Below are 19,609 nucleotides of genomic sequence, written 5' to 3'. Positions count from 1 at the left end.
CACACACACACACACACACACACACACACACACACACACACACACACACACACACACACACACAGAACAGTTCCATTTATTTGAGATGTTCACATAGGTAACTCCATAGAAAGAAGTGTTGATCTGGGCTCCCGGAGGAGCAGGAGGGGGAATGGAGAGTGATTCACTAACTGGTACTGGGTTTCTTTTGGGGATGATAAAAAAAAATGTTCTGGGATTAAGTAGTAGGAATGGTTGTGCCATTATATATATACTACAAGGCACTGATTTGTATGTAACACTAAATGAGTAACGTATAATGGGTGATTTCTATCTCAGTGAAGCTGCTTAAAGAGAAAAAAGACAGCAAAGGAATAAACTCCTCGGGAGTCAGGGTTCAGTGGCTGGCCCTCAGGGGAAGGATCTGGGTGTGAATCGCGAGGTATTTACTTATTATTAGCCTCAGGCCCTGCGTGTTTTGTCCGGGTAGACTGGAGAACGAGGATGGGGCGTCCTTCGCTGGCGTGGGTGTGCACAGCCCTGGACAAGGGAGACCGCGCACCCGCAGCAGGTGGCCCCGAGCGCGCCTCCAAGAGCCGGGGCAGAGCGGGCGCACGCCCCGGGTCGCCTGGAGGTGTGGCGCAGACGAGTGCGGGTTCCCGGTGTGGCCCGAGGCAGCGGGCGGGAGCTGCGGGGTGTCGGGGAGGCGCGCCACCGCGGACGCAGCCATTGAGCGAAGGGGGTCAGTTTGCAGGGCGGGCTCCTTGGCGGCCCATGGCGGACCAGCGCTGTGTACTGGGCTTCCCAACCCTGGGAAGAATGGCTCGCTCCTCCACGCGCCCTGCTGCTCGGACGCCCCCAGCCGGCCTTCCCTGGGCGCCCCCGCCGGGCGCGGTGGTACGGTCCGGGTTTAAAAGGCCCGATGGTCGCGGGCCAGCCCAGTGTGTGGGCGGTGGCGGCTGCGGGGCGCGCGGCACGCGGGGCAAGGCAACGGGGGCGCGCGAGTGGGGCCAGTGTGGGGCACGGGGGCGCGTCCACGTGGCCGGCGGGACGGTCACCCGGGAGCCGGCCGTGGCGGAGGGACAGGTAGGTGGCTGCCACTCCTGCTGCCCGGGCAGGGGCAACCTGCTCGGCGATGGCCGGGGCTCAGGCAGCCTGGGGGTCCAGTTCTGCCTTTCAGGGGTCAGGCCCCGTCGCTGCCCCTTCAGCGCCGGCCTCCCAGACCCTCTGTGCCCTGAGCGAGTAGGGACGGCCGAGCGGAGCCAGGACCCTCGCCGGATAGGACCCTTTGTAGAGGAGCAGCAGCGCCTACCAGCATTGCTGGAACACCTCCATCCACTAATGTCTCTGGGGTCTGCTAAGGGGGTGCCCCAGGTGGGGGGCAGGGCGAGCTGGGCCCGCATTGGGGGCCAGCATTGAGGAGTGGGCTTTGGACGTACGTGGCTCTGTGGGGCTTTCTCCACCGACGTGCTCGCTCTCTGCTGGCAGGGATGGAGCACCGGGGCTGGGTGTGCCTCTGATGTCCGAGGTCCCCACTTGGTAGTGGGGGCTGGGTTGGACTTTGGGGGTGCAAACCCTGCCTCTCCAGGTCTCCCTCGGAACCTTTCCCTGGCCCCTTCCTTGATGTGTGCTCCAGCAGGCGGTGAAGGAGGTGAGAGCAGGATGCCGCGCTCGTTTCTTTGGCCTTCCTTTCTTCTCTGGCTGTTGCATTAAGGGGCCAAGGATGCAGACTGACAAAAGAGCCCCAGAGACATGATCAATCTGATCGGAAACTTTGCTTTCCAGCTGGGCTGGCTCCCTGTCCTAGCGAACGCTTGTTTTCCTTTCTCTTTGCTTCCTCCTTTGGTTTCCCACATGCCCCCACACCCCACGCTGAGTACCTCCTGTTTTCCTTGGGGCTTGGACACCAAGAGGGTGGCACTGAGCTCCATCCCATTGGTTGCCGCAACCGTGCTCCGCTGTCTTTGCAGCCCGAGGCTGCCTGGGTGTGGCCTGGGGGCAAAGTGCCAGCCCTGGCTCAATACCTACCCGGTATCCCCAAGGTTTCCACTGTATTTGGGAGTGTTGCTTCCCGAACACCAGTTCTTCAGACTCTCCATGGTGGAGTGCCCTCCCCCCATTCCCCTCTCCTTCCCTAACAGCCTCTGAATCTGCAGGGAGAGCTCCGTAGGCCAGCCTGGGCATCTGTCTGCCTGTGCGAAGCTTGACTTATGTCTGTCTGGAGCAGAGATGGGGGTGGTGGGGGGTGGTGGAAGGTGCGTTTCAGCTTTGTGTTGCAGCTGGGATGGTCAGACAGCAGCCCTGGACAGACCCAAGACTCTCGGAGGAAGGAAGCGCCTCAGACCAGGATTGGGAACTGTGGTGGCATTAAAGCCAGTCTCAGGCCTTGATTCCCCAGCACAGGGTTCCTGGTGGTGGTAGCACTGGGGGAAAACATCCTCACTCTCTCCCCTGGCTGGTGATTGTTCTCCCTGCCTTTCCCTTTCCCTTTCTCCAGCTCGGGCATGGGCCGAGTGCGGCCTGGGGCTTCCCTCTGGCTGCTCCCCTGGAGGACTGGCGGCCCTCAGCTCTGGGATGGGGCATTCAGGTCTTAGTTCTGGGAGGGCCTCTCGCCCTGTCTCTCCAAGCATCTGACTCTGCTGCCCCCTTGGGTGTGGCCCCTCTCCAGTGCTAAGGGCTGGGGAGATGATTGATAGCCCCCAAGCCTGCCTGAGCTTGCCAGAGGCCTCTCCTCCCCCCTAGCTCCGGTCACCATCTGCGGCTCTGTTGTGGCGTTGGGTGAATGGCCCTGGCCCCCTGTGGCATGAAGCCCAGCCTGCCAGGGGCTGTAGGCCAAGGAGGGTGGGAGGAGGGCAGACAGCTCGAGCCTGGGGCCTCTAACTCCCAGTTGCTGTCTCTCCTCAGGCCTGTCCCTGGCTCAGCTGCTGGCCATGCCCGCTGTCTGCCTCCTCCCGCTGCTCTTCCTCACTGTGGGTGGGGGGCTGGGCAGCAGCAGGCCCTTCCGTGCCTTTGTGGTGACAGATACTACGCTCACCCACCTGGCTGTGCACCGAGTGACTGGGGAGGTGTTTGTGGGTGCCGTGAACCGGGTCTTCAAGCTGGCACCGAATTTGACTGAGCTGCGGGCCCATGTCACGGGACCTGTTGAGGACAACGCTCGCTGCTACCCGCCCCCCAGCATGCGTGTGTGCGCCCACCACCTGGTGCCCGTGGACAACGTCAACAAGCTGCTGCTCATAGACTACGCAGCCCGTCGCCTGGTGGCCTGTGGCAGCATCTGGCAGGGCATTTGTCAGTTCCTCCGTCTAGATGATCTCTTTAAGTTGGGCGAACCCCACCACCGCAAGGAGCACTACCTGTCTGGGGCCCAGGAGTCTGACTCTATGGCTGGTGTCATTGTGGAGCAGAGCCAGGGACCCAGCAAGCTGTTTGTCGGTACTGCCGTGGATGGCAAGTCCGAGTACTTCCCCACCCTGAGCTCCCGCAAGCTCATCGGCGATGAGGATAGTGCAGACATGTTCAGTCTGGTGGGTGAGCCATGCCCATCCGTTCAGTCCTTCTCCCTGCCGCCCAGCCCAGCCCCTGCTCAGTCCCTCGCTCCTGGATCCACATCTCAGGAGACCCCTGGTGTGAAGCTCACTTTTGGCCCTTGACTGTTAGGGAGATGTGAGCCAGATGCTCACATTGGGTAGAGGCTGGGTTGGGTAGAGTCTAGCTGAGGGGAGCCCTGGCTGCAGGGAAGCCGGTCACCTTGCTCGTGGCCTTGCTGGCCTCGCTTGTCCAGGCAGGGCAGGGGCCCAGCGGGAAGCTCCTACTGCAGCAGCTTGTTGCAGCAGGGTTGGGTGGTGAAGATGGGTGGGGAGGGGACCCCTGGCTTCATCCCCTTTGTACCTCACCCTGCTCCCCTAGGTGTACCAAGATGAGTTCGTGTCCTCTCAGATCAAGATCCCCTCAGACACACTGTCCTTGTACCCTGCTTTTGACATCTACTACATATATGGCTTTGTCAGCGCCTCCTTTGTGTACTTCCTGACGCTGCAGCTGGACACCCAGCAGACCCTCCTAGACACAGCAGGCGAGAAATTCTTCACATCCAAGATTGTGCGCATGTGCGCAGGGGACTCAGAGTTCTACTCATATGTAGAGTTCCCCATTGGCTGCTCCTGGCGTGGCGTGGAGTACCGCTTAGTACAAAGCGCCCATCTGGCCAAGCCTGGCCTGCTGCTGGCCCAGGCCCTGGGTGTGCCTGCCGACGAAGATGTCCTTTTCACCATCTTCTCCCAGGGTCAGAAGAACCGGGCTAGCCCACCTCGGCAGACCATCCTCTGCCTCTTTACCCTCAGCAACATCAATGCCCATATCCGCCGCCGCATCCAGTCCTGCTATCGTGGGGAGGGCACGCTGGCCCTGCCCTGGCTGCTGAACAAGGAGCTGCCGTGCATCAACACCGTGAGCCCCTTGCCCACCCCACACTCTCCCCTGCCCCCCGCTACAGCTTGCCAGCTCTGCTGGCCCTATGCCCCTTCCTCAGGTGGACTTCTAATTTGGGGCTTAGCAAGGCCATGAGAGTGGCAAGTCCATCCTAATGCTCGTTTTCCTCTTCTCAGGACTTCCACACTCTTTCCCTGTCTTCTTAATGTCTTGTGTTTTTTTTTTTTTTTTTTTTTTTTTTTTTTGGCGGGGTGTGTGTGTGTGTGTGTGTGTGTGTGTGTCAGTTTTGGGGCTGGAACTCTGGGCCTGGGCGCTGTCCCTGAGCTCTTCAGCTCAAGGTGAACACTCTACCACTTGAGCCATAATGCCACTTCTGGTGTTCTGAGTGGTTTATTGAAGATAAGTCTCAGACTTTCCAGCCTGGGCTGGCTTTGAACTGTGGTCCTCAGATCTCAGCCTCCTGGGCAGCTAGGATTATGGTGTGAGTCACCGGTGCCTGGCTCTCTTCTTAATGTCTTTTGCCAATGTCTTCTTTTTGTCTACTGCCACCTTCCTCTCCCTGCCCCCTCTCTCATTCCCAGCATGGTCCTCCCTCCTCCATTCCAAGCGGTAACAGGGCCAGGCTTTCTCCATCCCAGCCCTCCGTTTCCTGTGGAATTGGGTCAAGTCAGGCTATTGGGTGGCTGACGGGTAATGGCTTTCAGGTCCCGCACTCTTGTGGAACATGGGACGGATCTTCCAGCTTCTATCCAGCCTGGATTCTCACTTACCTCTCCTGTTTCTCCAGCCCATGCAGATCAATGGCAACTTCTGTGGGCTGGTGTTGAACCAGCCTTTGGGTGGCCTGCATGTGATCGAGGGGTTACCGCTGCTGGCTGACAGCACGGACGGCATGGCCAGTGTGGCTGCCTACACCTACCACCAACACTCCGTGGTCTTCATTGGCACACGCAGTGGCAATCTGAAGAAGGTAGGCCCTGGCACCCTTGGCGTTGCTCTGTACAGAGAGGGCTGGGAGGCCCTGGACAGAGCATGATGACTTCATAGGCTAGGCTCCAAGAGTCCAGCCCAACTCAGCCAGCCATCCTACCAGTATGAATTGTTGGACTGCAGGGGCGGCCTTTGTACCCTGTTTCCCCTGCCTGGCACTGTGGATGTGAGAGCTTTTGACCCGAGTAGGTTCTAACTTCAGCTCAGCCACAACCTACAAAGTCCCTGGCTGAAGAAGGCCAGGCCTGGGGTGCAGGGGGCTGTGCTGTGACGAGGCTGCTCTGGCATCGCTCTGCCCTGCTGTTGGAACTCAGGTGCGGGTTGATGGCTCTCAGGATGCTCATCTGTACGAGACAGTCCCGGTGGTGGATGGCAGCCCCATACTCCGAGACCTGCTCTTCAGCCCTGATCACCAACATATCTACCTCCTCAGTGAGAAGCAGGTGGGCCCGAGGTGGGTGGTGGGGGGTGGGGGGGCGGTCAGGGGCTGGGTGCTGATATGGCTGTCCCCAGGTGAGCCAACTCCCAGTGGAGACGTGTGAGCAGTATGTGAGCTGTGCGGCCTGCCTGGGCTCGGGGGACCCGCACTGTGGTTGGTGTGTGCTGCAGCATAGGTGAGGGCGCTGGGTGCCGGATGGGGGTGGGGATGGGTTCACTGGGAGACAGGGCTGAGCCGAGGAGAGCTCTGCCAGCGGGCCAAGAAGCAGCCGCCTCTGCCATGCCCGCCTTCACCTGTGGTTCCTCTTCTCCCCAGTCGTGCCCTTGAGTCTTCCTCTCCCTCCCTCCAGCACTCTCTGCAGCTAATGAGCGGAACCTCCACCCTGAGTGACGTCCCTTGGACCCCAGGGGATGGGGCCCAGGCACTCTGTTGCTTGGCATTGTGGGCTGGGTAGTCTGTCCCTGGTTCTCCCCTCCCCCCGGCTCCAGCTTCTCACTGCACCCCTTCCTGTGTCCTCCTGGGGCAGGTGCTGCCGTGAAGGAGCCTGTCCAGGTGCCTCTGCCCCCCATGGCTTTGCGGAGGAACTAAGCAAATGCGTACAGGTGCGGGTCCGGCCCAACAACGTGTCAGTGACATCCCCCGCGGTGCAGGTACGTGGCATGGAGGGGGCGTGGGGCCAGGAGCACTGTGTGGAGGGTGCACCCTGCTCTGAGCCCTCTGCCTCTCTCAGCTGACTGTAGCCATGCGCAACGTGCCAGACCTCAGTATGGGAGTGAGCTGTGCCTTTGAGGAGGTGACGGAGAATGAGGCTGTCCTGCTGCCCTCCGGCGAGCTGCTCTGCTCCTCACCCTCACTCCAGGAGCTGCAGACACTTACCAGGGGACATGGTCAGTGGGTTAGGAGCATCTGTCTGGGGGGGCAGTTTCTTCTTTTTGGTCAACCCTTGACCACCCTGGTGCTTGCTGCAGGGGCCATGCACACGGTGCGGCTGCAGCTGCTCTCCAGGGAGACGGGCATGAGGTTCGCTGGGGCTGACTTTGTCCTGTACAACTGCAGCGCCCTCCCGTCGTGAGTACCTGGCCCAGCTCTTGACTCTGCGTGGGGAGACAGGGCTGCTGTGGGATAAGCGAGGCCCCAGGGCTTCAGAAGTCAGCTGCTGGGCCTCCCTGATCCCTAGTCCCACTTCTCTTTGCCCTTGAGTAGGATCTGCTACCTTTGCCTTTGTTTCCCTGTGTGTCCTGTGGGAGGGCACTGCAGGGTAGTGTGGCCTTCTCTGCTATTTCTTTTTTATTTTTGTCCATCATGGGGCTTCAACTCTGGGCCTGGGTGCTGTTCCCAAGCTCTTCAGCTCAAGGCAAGTGCTCTACCACTTGGGCCACAGCACCATTTCCCGTTTTCTGGTGGTTAATTGGAGATAAGAGTCTCATGGAGGAGCTGGGAAGGTGGCTCAGTGATAGAGCGCTTGCCTTGCATGCCTGAGGCCCTGGGTTCCATTCCTCAGCACCACATAAGCAAAAAGAAAAAAGCTGGAAGTGTCGCTATGGCTCAAGTGGTAGAGTGCTAGCCTTGAGCTGAAGAGCTGAGGGACAGCGCCCAGGACGAGAGTTCACGCCCCACAACCGGACCCCCCCAAAAAAAAATCTCAATCTCATGGAAACTTTCCTGTCTGGGGCTGGCTTTGAACTGTGATCCTCAGATCTCAGCCTCCTGAGTAGCTAGGATTACAGGCTTGGACCACTGGTGCCTGTCTTTCTCCATTATTTCTGAAGCCACTCCCCCCCCCCCCCCGCCCACAGGTGCATGTCCTGCGTTGGCAGTCCTTATCCCTGCCACTGGTGTAAGTATCGCCATGTGTGTACCAGCCACCCCCACGAGTGCTCCTTCCAGGAGGGCAGGGTCCACAGCCCTGAGGTGAGGCGGGTGCGGCGTGCTACGTCGGGGGGGCTGGGCTCCACACTTTTCTGCATTTGAGCTCTTTAGTTTCTTTGGGCCTAGAGAAGGGAGGGGCTTCGTGTGACTCTGACAGGCTCTCTGCCCCCACCCCCAGGGCTGCCCCGAGATCCTGCCTCGAGGAGACCTCTTGATTCCCGTGGGCGTCATGCAGCCTCTAACCCTGCGGGCTAAGAACCTGCCACAGCCTCAGTCAGGCCAGAAGAACTACGAGTGTGTGGTCCGGGTGCAGGGGCGGCAACAGCGGGTGCCTGCCGTGCGTTTTAACAGCAGCAGTGTGCAGTGTCAGAATGCCTCGGTGAGGTTCTGCCCTTTCAGCTCCAGGTTGGGACATGATGGGTGTTTTCTCCTCCTTCTTTTTGTCAGTCATGGGGCCTGAACTCTGAGGGCACTGTCCCTCAGCTCTTCAGCTCAAGGCTAGCACTCACCATTTGAGCCACAGCACCACTTCCAGCTTTTTCTGCTTATGTGGTGCTGAGGAATCGAACCCAGGGCCTCATGCATGCAAGGCTGTTGAGAGCCAAAAGTTGAGTCTCTCAACATAATAGGCTTAACTATCTCACTGGAACGTCTAGAGGCTGAGTTTACAGAATCCCACCTTTTCACCACGCCCTAAGTAAACACCCTGCAGCTGCTAAAGACCGACCACCTTTTTCACCTTGCCCTAAGCAAACATCCTACAGCTGCTTCGGCCAATGACGGCCAATGAAAAAGCTTCCTTATAAATACAGCTGTGTGAAAAATAAAATTTAGCAGCAGCAGCAGCAGCTTGAGCAGCTTGAGCAGAATCCCTGTCTTGCTGTCATTCTTCGTGTCTCTTGTCCCTTCATTCCTTCTCGCTTAGGTTCATTGCCCTCGTTGAAGTCCTGCGGGTCGGGACACAAGGCAAGCGCTCTACCACTGAGCCACCTTCCCAGCCCTCCTCCTCTTCCTCCTCCTCTTCCTCTTCTTTCTCCTCTTCCTTCTCCTCTTCTTTCTGTCAGTTGTGAGATGCTTGAACTTGCTCTGTGGGCACTGTCCCTGAGCTCTTTTGCTGAAGACTAGCACTTTACCAGTTGAGCCACAGCTCCACTTACAGTTTTCTGGTAGTTACTTGGAGATGAGTCTCATAGACTTTCCTGCCCAAGCTGGCTTTGGATAGCGATCCTCAGATCTCAGCCTCCTGAGTTGCTAGGCCTGAGCCACCAGTGCCTGGCTGTGTGGTTCTTATCTATGCCCAGCTTGCTGGTCTTGAAGCCTCAGGTGGCCCTGGCAGGGAAAGCTGAGTCTCTTGCTGCAGGTTTCTGAGCGAGGGGAGGGAGGTGGTTGGCAAGGTGGCAAGATTATGCTTTTGTTTTTGTCCCTCGTGGGGCCTGAACTCTGGGCCTGGGCGCTGTCCCTCAGCTCTTCAGCTCAAGGCTAGTGCTCTACCACTTGAGCCACAGTGCCACTTCCGGCTTTTTTCTTTTTGCTTATATGGTGCTGAGGAATCGAACCCAGGGCCTCAGGCATGCAAGGCAAGCGCTCTACCACTGAGCCACCTTCCCAGCCCCCCCCCAGGCTGGCTTTGAACCATGATCCTCAGATCTCAGTCTCCTGAGTCACTACGATTTCAGGCATGAGCCACTGGTGCCTGGCTTTTGCTTCTCTTCTCTGTGCTCACGTGTTTGCTTCCATTTTCTCTAGTACTCCTATGAAGGCGACGCGCTTGGGGATACTGAGCTGGACTTTTCTGTCGTCTGGGATGGGGATTTCCCCATCGATAAGCCTCCCAGCTTCCGAGGTGAGGGGTGCTTGTCATGGGGTCAGGGACTGTGCCTCCCAGGCAGGGTTAGCACGGTTGGGGGCAGGTCTGGGGGCCCTAATATTCACTGTCTCCCTGCCATTGCCTGCTCCATCAGTCATGGTCCCCTGTGCCCGCAGCCCTCTTATACAAGTGCTGGGCACAACGGCCCAGCTGTGGCCTCTGCCTCAAGGCGGATCCCCGCTTCAACTGCGGCTGGTGCATCTCAGAGCACAAGTGCCAGCTGCGGGCCCACTGCCCATCTCCCAAGACAAACTGGGTGCATACAAGCCAGAAAGGGGCCCGCTGTAGCCATCCCCGAATCACACAGGTGAGCCCCGCCCACCACCCCTGCCTGCCTGCTGTGCACCCATGGGTCTGAGACAACTCCCTCGCCATGCCTTCTCTCCTGCCTTGCAGATCCATCCCCTCATGGGGCCCAAGGAGGGAGGCACCCGGGTCACCATCGTCGGGGAGAACCTGGGCCTTGCCTCCCGAGAGGTAGGCCTGCGAGTAGCTGGTGTGCGCTGCAACTCCATTCCTACCGAGTATGTCAGTGCTGAGAGGTGAGTATGGTCCTGGGGGGGGGGGGCACCCTGTCCCTTTCTGCCATGGTGGCCCTGACCTTCTGGGTCCCCCTAGGATTGTGTGTGAGATGGAGGAGTCACTGGTGCCTAGCCCACCGCCAGGGCCCGCCGAGCTGTGCGTAGGTGACTGTTCCGCTGACTTCCGCACCCAGTCTCAGCAGCTCTACAGCTTTGTGGTGCGTGGCCCTCCGGCACCTTCCTCTCCCCCATCCCCCTGTGGGGAATGCTGGGGCGGCCCCTGCCCTGCCTCCCTTCAATGCTGCTTCTTCCCCAGACTCCGACATTTGACCGTGTGAGTCCTACTCGGGGCCCGGCTTCAGGAGGCACGCGGCTCACCATCTCTGGTAGCTCTCTGGATGCGGGCAGCCGGGTCACAGTGACCATGAGAGATGGAGAGTGCCAGTTTGTGAGGTGGGCCAGGGCTGAGATTGAGTAGGGTGGCATGGGGCCAGGGTGGGTAGAGGCCCCAGGCTGCCTGCTTCAAGTTCTCTGCCTGCCCATGTAGAAGAGACGCTGAGGCGATTGTGTGCATCTCACCTGTCTCCACCCTGGGGCCCAGCCAGGCCCCCATCATGCTGACCATTGACCATGCCAACATCTCCAGCCCAGGAGTCATCTACACCTACACTCAGGACCCCACAGTCACGCACCTTGAGCCCACCTGGAGCATCATCAAGTAAGATCCTGGCCTCTGGGGATGTGGTGCAGCAGTAGAGCTTTTACCTAGCATCTGTGAGGCTCTGGGTCCGCAGCACAGCACAGCAAATAGAAAGACCTGGAGAAGCTGGGCACCAGTGGTTCACGCCTGTAATCCTAGCTGCTTAAGAGCCTGAGACTTGAGGCTCACCATGCAAACCAGCCTGTGCAGGAAAGTCTGGGAGACTTATTTCCAATTAGTCACCCAAAAAGGCAACAACTGGAGCTGTGGCTCAAGTGCTAGAGTGCCGACCATGAACAAAACAGCTCAGGGACAGTGCCCAGGTCTGCAGTTCAAACTGTAGGAATCGCGTGCACGCGTGCGTGTGCACACACACATGCAAACATGGAGGAAACAAAGCTAGGGGCTGAGTAAGGTCCTTCCGCTTTGGTAAGTAGGACTGTGGGTATCAAGTGATGCTTGAGTCCTTTGGGCCTGAACTCTCACCGGTAGAGGGGACAGAGCTGTCCTGGCCACACAGGACCAGGTACCCATCAGAGAAGCTCGGCACTATCATGACAGCCTTGCGAAGTCCGCACGGAGGTGGGAGTCTCAGGCCACTTACTCTTCTCTATAGCGGAAGCACTGCCATCACTGTGAGCGGGACTCACCTACTGACTGTGCAGGAGCCCCGGGTTCGGGCCAAATACCGAGGTATCGAGACCACCAATGTGAGTATCAGCCTCCCTTCCCCCACGGCACCCCCGCTTCCCATGGCTTCACATACTGGGATGTCCAACCTTGTCCCCACAGACATGCCAGGTGATCAATGACACTGCAATGCTGTGCAAGGCTCCTGGCATCTTCCTTGGGCGGCCTCAGCCAAGGGCCCAAGGCGAACACCCTGATGAGTTTGGCTTCCTGCTGGACCACGTGCAGACGGCCCGCTCTCTCAACCGGTCGTCCTTTACTTACTACCCTGACCCCAGCTTTGAGCCACTTGGGCCCTCCGGTGTGCTGGATGTCAAGCCTGGCTCCCATGTAGTGCTGAAGGTGCCGATGGGGTGGGAGAGAGCACAGGGAGGCATGGAGTCTGCAAGGCAGACAACACCGGGCTGACCGTGTGTCCCCCATCTGCAGGGCAAGAACCTGATCCCTGCAGCAGCCGGCAGCTCCCGCCTTAACTACACAGTGCTGATCGGAGGTCAGCCATGCGCGCTCACAGTCTCAGACACACAACTCCTGTGCGACTCGCCCAGCCAGACAGGCCGGCAGCCTGTCATGGTGGGTGCGGGGAACGGGAGGCCACCAGGGCAGCCTGGGGTGGGGGGGGCATGAGAATTGGCTAACCTTAGGATTGTCCTTGCAGGTGCTGGTGGGAGGCTTGGAGTTCTGGCTGGGCACCCTGCACATCACAGCGGAACGGGCACTGACCCTGCCAGCCATGGTGGGGCTGGCAGTAGGCGGGGGGCTCTTGCTGTTGGCCATCACTGCCGTGCTGGTTGCTTACAAGCGTAAGACTCAGGATGCCGACCGCACGCTCAAGCGGCTCCAGCTGCAGATGGACAACCTGGAGTCTCGTGTGGCCCTGGAGTGCAAAGAAGGTGACTAAGGCGCGGTGGTGCGGAGGGTGGCGGGCAGCAGGTGAGAGCCCTGGTCTCACTCATCCTCCGCCTTACCCAGCTTTCGCAGAGCTGCAAACGGACATCAATGAGCTCACAAACCACATGGATGGGGTGCAGATCCCTTTCCTGGATTATCGGACATACGCTGTGCGCGTGCTCTTCCCTGGCATCGAGGCCCACCCTGTGCTCAAGGAGCTGGATGTGAGTCTTCCCCGAGCCTGCCCACTCCCTGTTTCCCTCAGGACCACCCCCTCCTCACCCTCCAAGATTCTCCCCCCATCCCCCTACTCTCCCACAGATTCCTCCCAATGTGGAAAAGGCCCTTCGCCTGTTTGGGCAGCTGCTACACAGCCGCGCCTTCGTGCTTACCTTCATCCACACCCTGGAGGCTCAGAGCAGCTTCTCCATGCGTGACCGAGGCACCGTGGCTTCACTCACCATGGTGGCCCTGCAGAGCCGGCTTGACTATGCCACGGGGCTGCTCAAGCAGCTGCTGGCTGATCTCATAGAGAAAAACCTCGAGAGCAAGAACCACCCAAAGCTGCTATTGCGCAGGTACATGCTCCCTCTTGGCCTGTCCCTGGCCAAGCCACACACCCCTCCCCACCCACACTCACAGCCCCATCCTTGCCAGGCCTCAGTGTCTCTTTCCTGCCCTAGGACAGAGTCAGTGGCGGAGAAGATGCTTACCAACTGGTTCACCTTCCTTCTGCATAAATTTCTGAAGGTGTGCTTGGTGGGTGGGTGCCGGGGGCCTTGATACTGGGGCACCGCTGGCTGTCAGACAGGTAGCCAGTAGTGCCCCTGGTTCCGGCTACAGGAATGTGCTGGGGAGCCCCTCTTCCTGCTCTATTGTGCCATCAAGCAACAAATGGAGAAAGGCCCCATTGACGCCATCACAGGGGAGGCCCGCTACTCGCTGAGCGAGGACAAACTCATCCGGCAGCAGATCGACTATAAAACCCTGGTGAGCACAGGCCAGGTGGGCAGCAGCTGCGGGAGGTAGGCAGATGCCCTGCCTGGGACTGATGCTGGGGCTCTTCCCCCTGCCCCTAGACCCTGCACTGTGTGTGCCCAGAAAGTGAGGGAAGCACGCAGGTGCCAGTGAAGGTCCTCAACTGTGACAGCATCACCCAGGCTAAAGACAAGCTGCTGGACACCGTGTACAAAGGCATCCCATACTCCCAGCGCCCCAAAGCTGAGGACATGGACTTGGGTGAGGGCCCCCTCCCTCTCCCTCTGGCCCCCACCCAGTGCAAGGCTGCCCTCATGCACCCCCACCCCCAAGCTGTGTTCCCTAAGAGAGGTGGGCCTGAAGTCTTGGGGGGATGCCCTTAAGGGCTGCCTGTGGCCCACAGAATGGCGTCAGGGCCGCATGGCCCGCATCATCCTCCAGGATGAGGATGTCACTACCAAGATCGAGTGCGACTGGAAGAGGGTCAACTCACTGGCCCATTACCAGGTAAGCTCATTCACTCCCAGGGCCACATGAGAGCCGGGGCCCTGTCCTGAGCCCCAGCAGGACACTGGATCAGTGGTGTTGGCTCCTTCCAGCCAGTATGGAGTCCCTGACCTCACAAGCCCTCCTTCACAGGACCTTGGGTGCCACCCATGTGCACACTGAAGGGGCTGGGAGGGTGGTGGTCTCGTGGTCTCCTGCACATCCTCTTCTCTGTCTCTGGGACCTCCAGGTGACAGATGGTTCCATAGTGGCACTGGTGCCCAAACAAGTATCTGCCTATAACATGGCCAACTCCTTCACCTTCACCCGCTCCCTCAGCCGCTACGGTAGGTGTCCTCAGCATGGTGACCTCAGCTGCATGACCCATCCTGCCTTGTGCATGGGGAGGTCTCCAGCTCTCCAGCATCTACAAGTAGGGTGGGTCAGAGAAGATGGGTCCTGCGCAGGCTGCTGGGTTCCTGGAAAAGACTGGACTGAGATGCCTGGCAGTGGCCAGCAACCCCGGTGGCCTAAGAGATGTGCTTGTTCTGTGCCCCAGAGAGCTTGCTCCGCACTGCCAGCAGCCCCGATAGCCTCCGCTCACGGGCACCCATGATCACACCTGACCAGGAGACTGGCACCAAACTGTGGCACCTGGTGAAGAATCATGACCACGCTGATCACCGAGAAGGGGACCGGGGCAGCAAGATGGTCTCCGAGATCTATCTGACAAGGCTGTTGGCCACCAAGGTATGCACGTGCTCTGTGCTATCTTGGTCTCTGCGCCGAGGCCCAGCTCTGGCTCTGAAGGACCAGCCCAGGCCTTGCTAGCCAGGGGCTACATTCTCAGGGAAGTGTGGGGTCAACATGGAGGCTGGGTCCACCTTAGGGGCGCTGGCCCCGCTAGTTTCCTCATAGCTTGTGCCCTCACTGTCCCCTGCAGGGCACACTGCAGAAGTTTGTGGATGACCTCTTTGAAACTGTATTTAGCACAGCCCACCGGGGCTCAGCCCTGCCCCTGGCCATCAAGTACATGTTCGACTTCCTGGATGAGCAAGCTGACCAGCACCAGATCAGTGACCCTGATGTGCGCCATACCTGGAAAAGCAACTGGTACCACTCTGTGCCCAGCTTCTGCTGGTTCCTCTTGGGATGGGTGGAGAGACGCAGCTGGTGGCTTTGCCTGTGGGGAGATTGGCAGGGACGGAAATAGTTATCCAGGCAGGAATGGACGGTGGCAGAGCCTGTTTCTGACTGAGAGTGCAGGGGGATGCTCCTGGATATTTGGACAGGTGGGAAGTGGACTTATTGAGAACAGAAGGGCCATTTGCTCCGCTCTTGCTGCCTGAACTTCAGCCCTGACACTAAATATATCTCTCTTGCCATCTTGGGATAACACATGACTAGCCAGGAACAAGGTGTGAAGGAAGGCAGAGGTGGGAGGGGTGCGCGGGGCCACCAGGGAGTGTTCAGTGTGTGTTCTTCTGCTCAGCCTGCCTCTGCGCTTCTGGGTGAATGTGATCAAGAACCCGCAGTTCGTGTTCGACATCCACAAGAACAGCATCACGGACGCCTGCCTGTCGGTGGTGGCCCAAACCTTCATGGACTCGTGCTCTACCTCTGAGCACCGCTTGGGCAAGGACTCACCTTCCAACAAGCTGCTCTATGCCAAGGACATCCCCAACTACAAGAGCTGGGTGGAGAGGTGGGCCCTGAGTGGAGACTGCTGTGCGTGACAGCAGGCATGAGCTGTCCCATCCTGGGAAGCCCTCGGCAAAAGCCCCAGCAGCTAGCTGGGCATAAGGGCAGGGGTTTGGACTTTCATGACATCTGCTGGATTGACTTACTCAGGGCCCTAACAGGTACTACCGAGACATCGCAAAGATGGCATCCATCAGTGACCAGGACATGGACGCCTACCTAGTGGAGCAGTCTCGCCTTCATGCCAGTGACTTCAACGTCCTAAGTGCACTCAGTGAACTCTACTTCTATGTCACCAAGTACCGCCAGGAGGTATGTCCATGCACCCAAAGGGCCTGACTTGCTTGAACCTGAGAGTATAAGCTAGGGGCAGAGGGTAGACATTGGTAGGATGCAGGGAGTTCCCACAAAGGCAGGAGACACAGAGCCAATCTCTTAGATTACATAGTTTCTGTCTGTGCCATGCGGCTAGCACAGGCAATGCTCTTTTTGTATGCTGGGATTTGAGGGATATAGGAGGAAAACTACTCAATGGAGCACAGAGTTCTACTGAGCAAAAGTTAAGGGGGCAAGCCAGGCACTGGTGGCTCACACCTGTAATCCTAGCTACTCAGGAGGCTGAGGTCTGAGGATCACAGTTCAAAGCCAGCCCAGACAGGAAAGCCTGTGAGACTGTGATATCTCCAATTAGCCACCAAAAAGCTGGAAGTGGAGCTGTGACTCAAGTGGTAGAGCGGCAGACTTGAGCACAAAAGCTCAGGGACAGCACCTATGCTCTGAGTTCAAGCCCCAAGACTGGCACACAAAAAACCTGGACTGGAGGTATGGTTCAAGTGGTAGAGTACTCACCTAACAGGTATGAGCTAAAAGCATTGTACTAGCCAAAAATCAAAGAGAGAGAGACAGAGAGACAGAAAGAAAGAGAGAGAGAGAGAGAGAGAGAGAGAAAGAGAAAGAGGGGCAAAGCCCTGGGGAAAATGGAGAAAAGCAGCTAGATATAGGAGGCTGGAGTTTGGATGCAAGTCTGGGATGGATATACACCTTTTTCTTTCTTTCCTTCCATCTTTCTTCCTCCCTTTCTCCCTTCCTCCTTCCCTCCCCACTTTTTTTTGCCAGTCCTGGGGCTTGAACTCAGGCCCTGGGCACTGTCACTGAGCTTCTTTTGCTCAAGGCTAACACTATACCACTTGAACCAAGTGCCTCTTCCGGTTTTTTCTCTTTATGTGGTACTGAGGAATCAAACCCAGGACTTCATGCATGCTAGGCAACCACTCTATCACTAAGCCACATTCCCAGCCCTCCCTCTCTTTCTTTCTTTCTTTTTCTTGGGTCCGGTCATGGGGCCTGAACTCTGGGCCTGGGCGCTGTCGCTCAGCTCTTCAGCTCAAGTCTAGTGCTCTACCCACTTGAGCCACAGCACCACTTCCGGCTTTTTTCTTTTTGCTTATGTGGTGCTGAGGAATCGAACCCAGGGTCTCATGCATGCAAGGCAAGCGCTCTACCACGGAGCCACCTTCCCAGCCCCCCTCCCTCTCTTTCTTTGTGCCAGTATTAGCCGTTGAACTCAGGGGCGTTTGAGGTCTGTCTTAGCTTTTAAAAAAATTATTACTATATGCTTGCCTAGCATAGAAAAACAATAAAAATTGCTACTATAGCCGGGCGCCGGTGGCTCACGCCTATAATCCTAGCTATTCAGGAGGCTGAGATCTGAGGATTGCAGTTCAAAGCCAGCCCAGGCAGGAAAGTCCGTGAGACTCTTATCTCCAATGAATCACCAGAAATCTGGAAGTGGTGCTGTTGCTCAAGTAGTAGAAAGCTAGCCTTGAGCTGAATTGCTGAGTGACAGTGCCCATGCCCAGAGTTCAAGCCCCACGGCCAACCAAAAAAAATTGTTACTATAAAGGTGATATATTGCTGGGCTGGGAAGGTGGCTCAGTGGTAGAGCGCTTGCCTTGCATGCTCAAGGCCCTGGGTTCGATTCCTCAGCACCACAGAAGCAAAAAGAAAAAAGCCGGAAGTGGCACTGTGGCTCAAGTGGTAGAGCGCTAGCCTTGAGCTGAAGAGCTGAGGGACAGTGCCCAGGCCCAGAGTTCAGGCCCCGCGACCAGACCCCCCCCCCCCAAAAAAAAAAAAAAAAGGTGAGATACAGAGAGCTTCCAGCTACATAAGTCAGGTAAAGAGTGCATTTCTTTTTAGACAATGTCACCCTTTCACTTGTTCTCTCCCCATTTTTCCCTCCTAAATTAGCTTTTTAGTTGAAAGCTGGTACTCTTACCACTTGAGCCATACTGTTACTTCCAGCTTTCTGTTGGTTAATTGGATGATCCTTAGATCCTAGTCTCCTGAGTAGTTAGGATTACATGTGTGAACCGCAAGCACCTGACTGCATATATACTTTTGTGAGCCATAGGTGGAAAATTAAAGCTCTAGCTTGGATGAGCTCAACAGGAGACCAAGTGGATATACAGGGAGACATGGCTTGAGCATGGAGACTTAGCTCTAGGTCCCTCTGAGTTAAGAGAGGTGAAGAGGTTCTGGAAGAGAGGTGCGGTGCACACTGAGGTTCAGCACCTGAATGAGCATCATCATGGGCTAAGGAAGAGGGAGTGGTCAGGTCTGCAAAGAGCTGCTGCTGGTTTGGAAGATTGTGCTCATCAGATCTGGCAAGGAGATCAAGGAGCCCTGAACAAGAAAGGTTTGGGTAAAAGAGATGGGGGCTAGGAGGGAACAGGAAGGGGGCACTTGGGACATCCAGTGTGGACCCAATCCCTTGCATGCTAGTCACAGAGATGCAGGTTCTACACTTGGAAGAGGTCGGGTCAAGAAGTGGGGGAATGAGTCAGAGGAAAGATATTTGGACAAAGATCTATAGTACTTAGGGGTTGAAAGATGTGTGTGTGTGTGGGGGAAGTGAGGTCTGTGCTCCAGAGGTAGCACTAAGGGACCCTTTACCCTAGATCCTCACTGCCCTGGACCGAGATGCTTCTTGTCGGAAACACAAGTTGCGTCAGAAGCTGGAACAGATCATCAGCCTGGTGTCTAGCAACAGCTGAAGGTGGCTGAATTGGTGAGGAGGGGGCTACTCATTCCTGAGCCATCTTCCTATCAAGAGGAACGGCTGGTTGCAGCCTGGGACCCCAGGGTTGAGCCCCAGATCAAGTGTTGTGGGAGAGGTCAGCAGACCAAAACGCCCCAGCAAACATAGGCCCCATCACTAGTGCCTTCCTTTGGGCCCTGCAGGGGGAGCAGGTGGCAGAACCCAGCCCCTCAGCAGCAGCAATACCCCCACCCTCCTGCCCTTGTGCCCACCAGTTGGGAGGGCCCGTATCATCCCTGCTGTTTATACCCCAACCTCCTATTTATTAAAGTTGAGTCCACCTCAGCCTCCATCTGTAAATATGTGTCCCCACGGGATCTTGCCAACCTCACTTCACCTTCCTCTTCGGCCCTGCCACCTGTCCTGGTTCCTGTATGACATTGCCAGCTTTGATGAGTGCTGCAGCACCTCACTTTGCTGTGTCTGTCTCCACCCATCCCAAGAAGGGGGCCACAGTACCAGCATCACCTAGGGTGGGACACTGCATCTAAAGCTGCCCTCAGGCTGGCTGTGATAAGCCAGACAATGCCAACCTCCAAACACCAGAGGAGTCCATGTTCTCATGGAGACCCTCCTGTCTGAACACCCAGGCAACTATAACCAGACTCGTGCTGGACCCTCACCTGGGCCTCTAGGCTTGGGGAGGCTCCTGCTTCCAGCCCTACTGCCAAACTTCTCAGTGTTCTCTGCACTTGCCTGCAGCCCCTCAGCCTCAGCTGCCCTATTGGGCACCTGCCCCGAGGGGCCAAAGGGGCAGTGCCTTACTTACTGCCTTGTGTCTTCTGCCTCCTCTGAGTAATCCGGCCCGTCTCGTCTCCATGTCTCTGACCTCCAACTGCCTCTTCTTTTGTTGCATGAGTTCCTCTTCATCCCTCTCGTGTTCTCTCCAAATTAAATGTGGGAAATGGGGTCTGTGTGTGACTGTCTTTGGGATGGGTGGGCAGACCTGTTGGGCTCCTGATGAGCTGGA

At 57.5% G+C, this 19,609-nt stretch overlaps 1 protein-coding gene across 3 annotated transcripts; it reads left to right on the top strand.

Annotated features, from left to right (window-relative positions):
* The first annotated feature begins 2,883 nt into the window (after positions 1 to 2,883).
* Positions 2,884 to 19,543, top strand: Plxna3 (plexin A3). 3 transcript variants are annotated; one of them, XM_070039464.1, is made up of 33 exons: positions 2,884 to 3,506; positions 3,889 to 4,428; positions 5,198 to 5,380; positions 5,715 to 5,843; positions 5,914 to 6,014; positions 6,366 to 6,489; positions 6,570 to 6,726; positions 6,808 to 6,907; positions 7,636 to 7,750; positions 7,887 to 8,087; positions 9,455 to 9,551; positions 9,692 to 9,882; positions 9,972 to 10,117; positions 10,194 to 10,314; positions 10,413 to 10,549; positions 10,644 to 10,814; positions 11,413 to 11,506; positions 11,589 to 11,828; positions 11,916 to 12,059; positions 12,145 to 12,379; positions 12,459 to 12,601; positions 12,699 to 12,955; positions 13,061 to 13,127; positions 13,221 to 13,367; positions 13,457 to 13,616; positions 13,759 to 13,862; positions 14,092 to 14,188; positions 14,401 to 14,591; positions 14,785 to 14,954; positions 15,334 to 15,546; positions 15,704 to 15,854; positions 18,500 to 18,609; positions 19,027 to 19,543. In XM_070039464.1, exons 1-32 carry the CDS (start codon positions 2,910 to 2,912, stop codon positions 18,593 to 18,595), a joined length of 5,619 nt encoding a protein of 1,872 aa, XP_069895565.1. In that variant the 5' UTR covers positions 2,884 to 2,909; the 3' UTR covers positions 18,596 to 18,609; positions 19,027 to 19,543. The 3 variants fall into 3 exon arrangements, with proteins under 3 accessions (XP_069895565.1, XP_069895564.1, XP_069895566.1); XM_070039463.1 differs by having other exon boundaries at positions 18,500 to 19,543; XM_070039465.1 differs by having other exon boundaries at positions 3,419 to 3,510; positions 18,500 to 19,543.
* The last annotated feature ends 66 nt before the right edge of the window (positions 19,544 to 19,609 follow it).

The sequence above is a fragment of the Dipodomys merriami genome, unplaced genomic scaffold (genome assembly GCF_024711535.1).
Source record: "Dipodomys merriami isolate MVZ:Mamm:240054 unplaced genomic scaffold, mDipMer1.0.p SCAF_3, whole genome shotgun sequence".
NCBI classification, from domain to species: Eukaryota; Metazoa; Chordata; class Mammalia; order Rodentia; family Heteromyidae; genus Dipodomys; species Dipodomys merriami.
The sequence above is the reverse complement of the archived record's forward strand: the minus strand, read 5'-3'. Positions and strand labels throughout refer to the sequence as shown.

Excerpts from the sequence above, each read along its gene's own strand:
- Plxna3 (XM_070039464.1), top strand. The coding sequence starts at position 2,910 with ATGCCCGCTGTCTGCCTCCTCCCGCTGCTCTTCCTCACTGTGGGTGGG. Across the intron at positions 13,368-13,456 it reads AGATCGACTATAAAACCCTG|ACCCTGCACTGTGTGTGCCC; the intron begins GTGAGCACAGGC and ends CCCTGCCCCTAG. Across the intron at positions 13,863-14,091 it reads ACTCACTGGCCCATTACCAG|GTGACAGATGGTTCCATAGT; the intron begins GTAAGCTCATTC and ends TGGGACCTCCAG.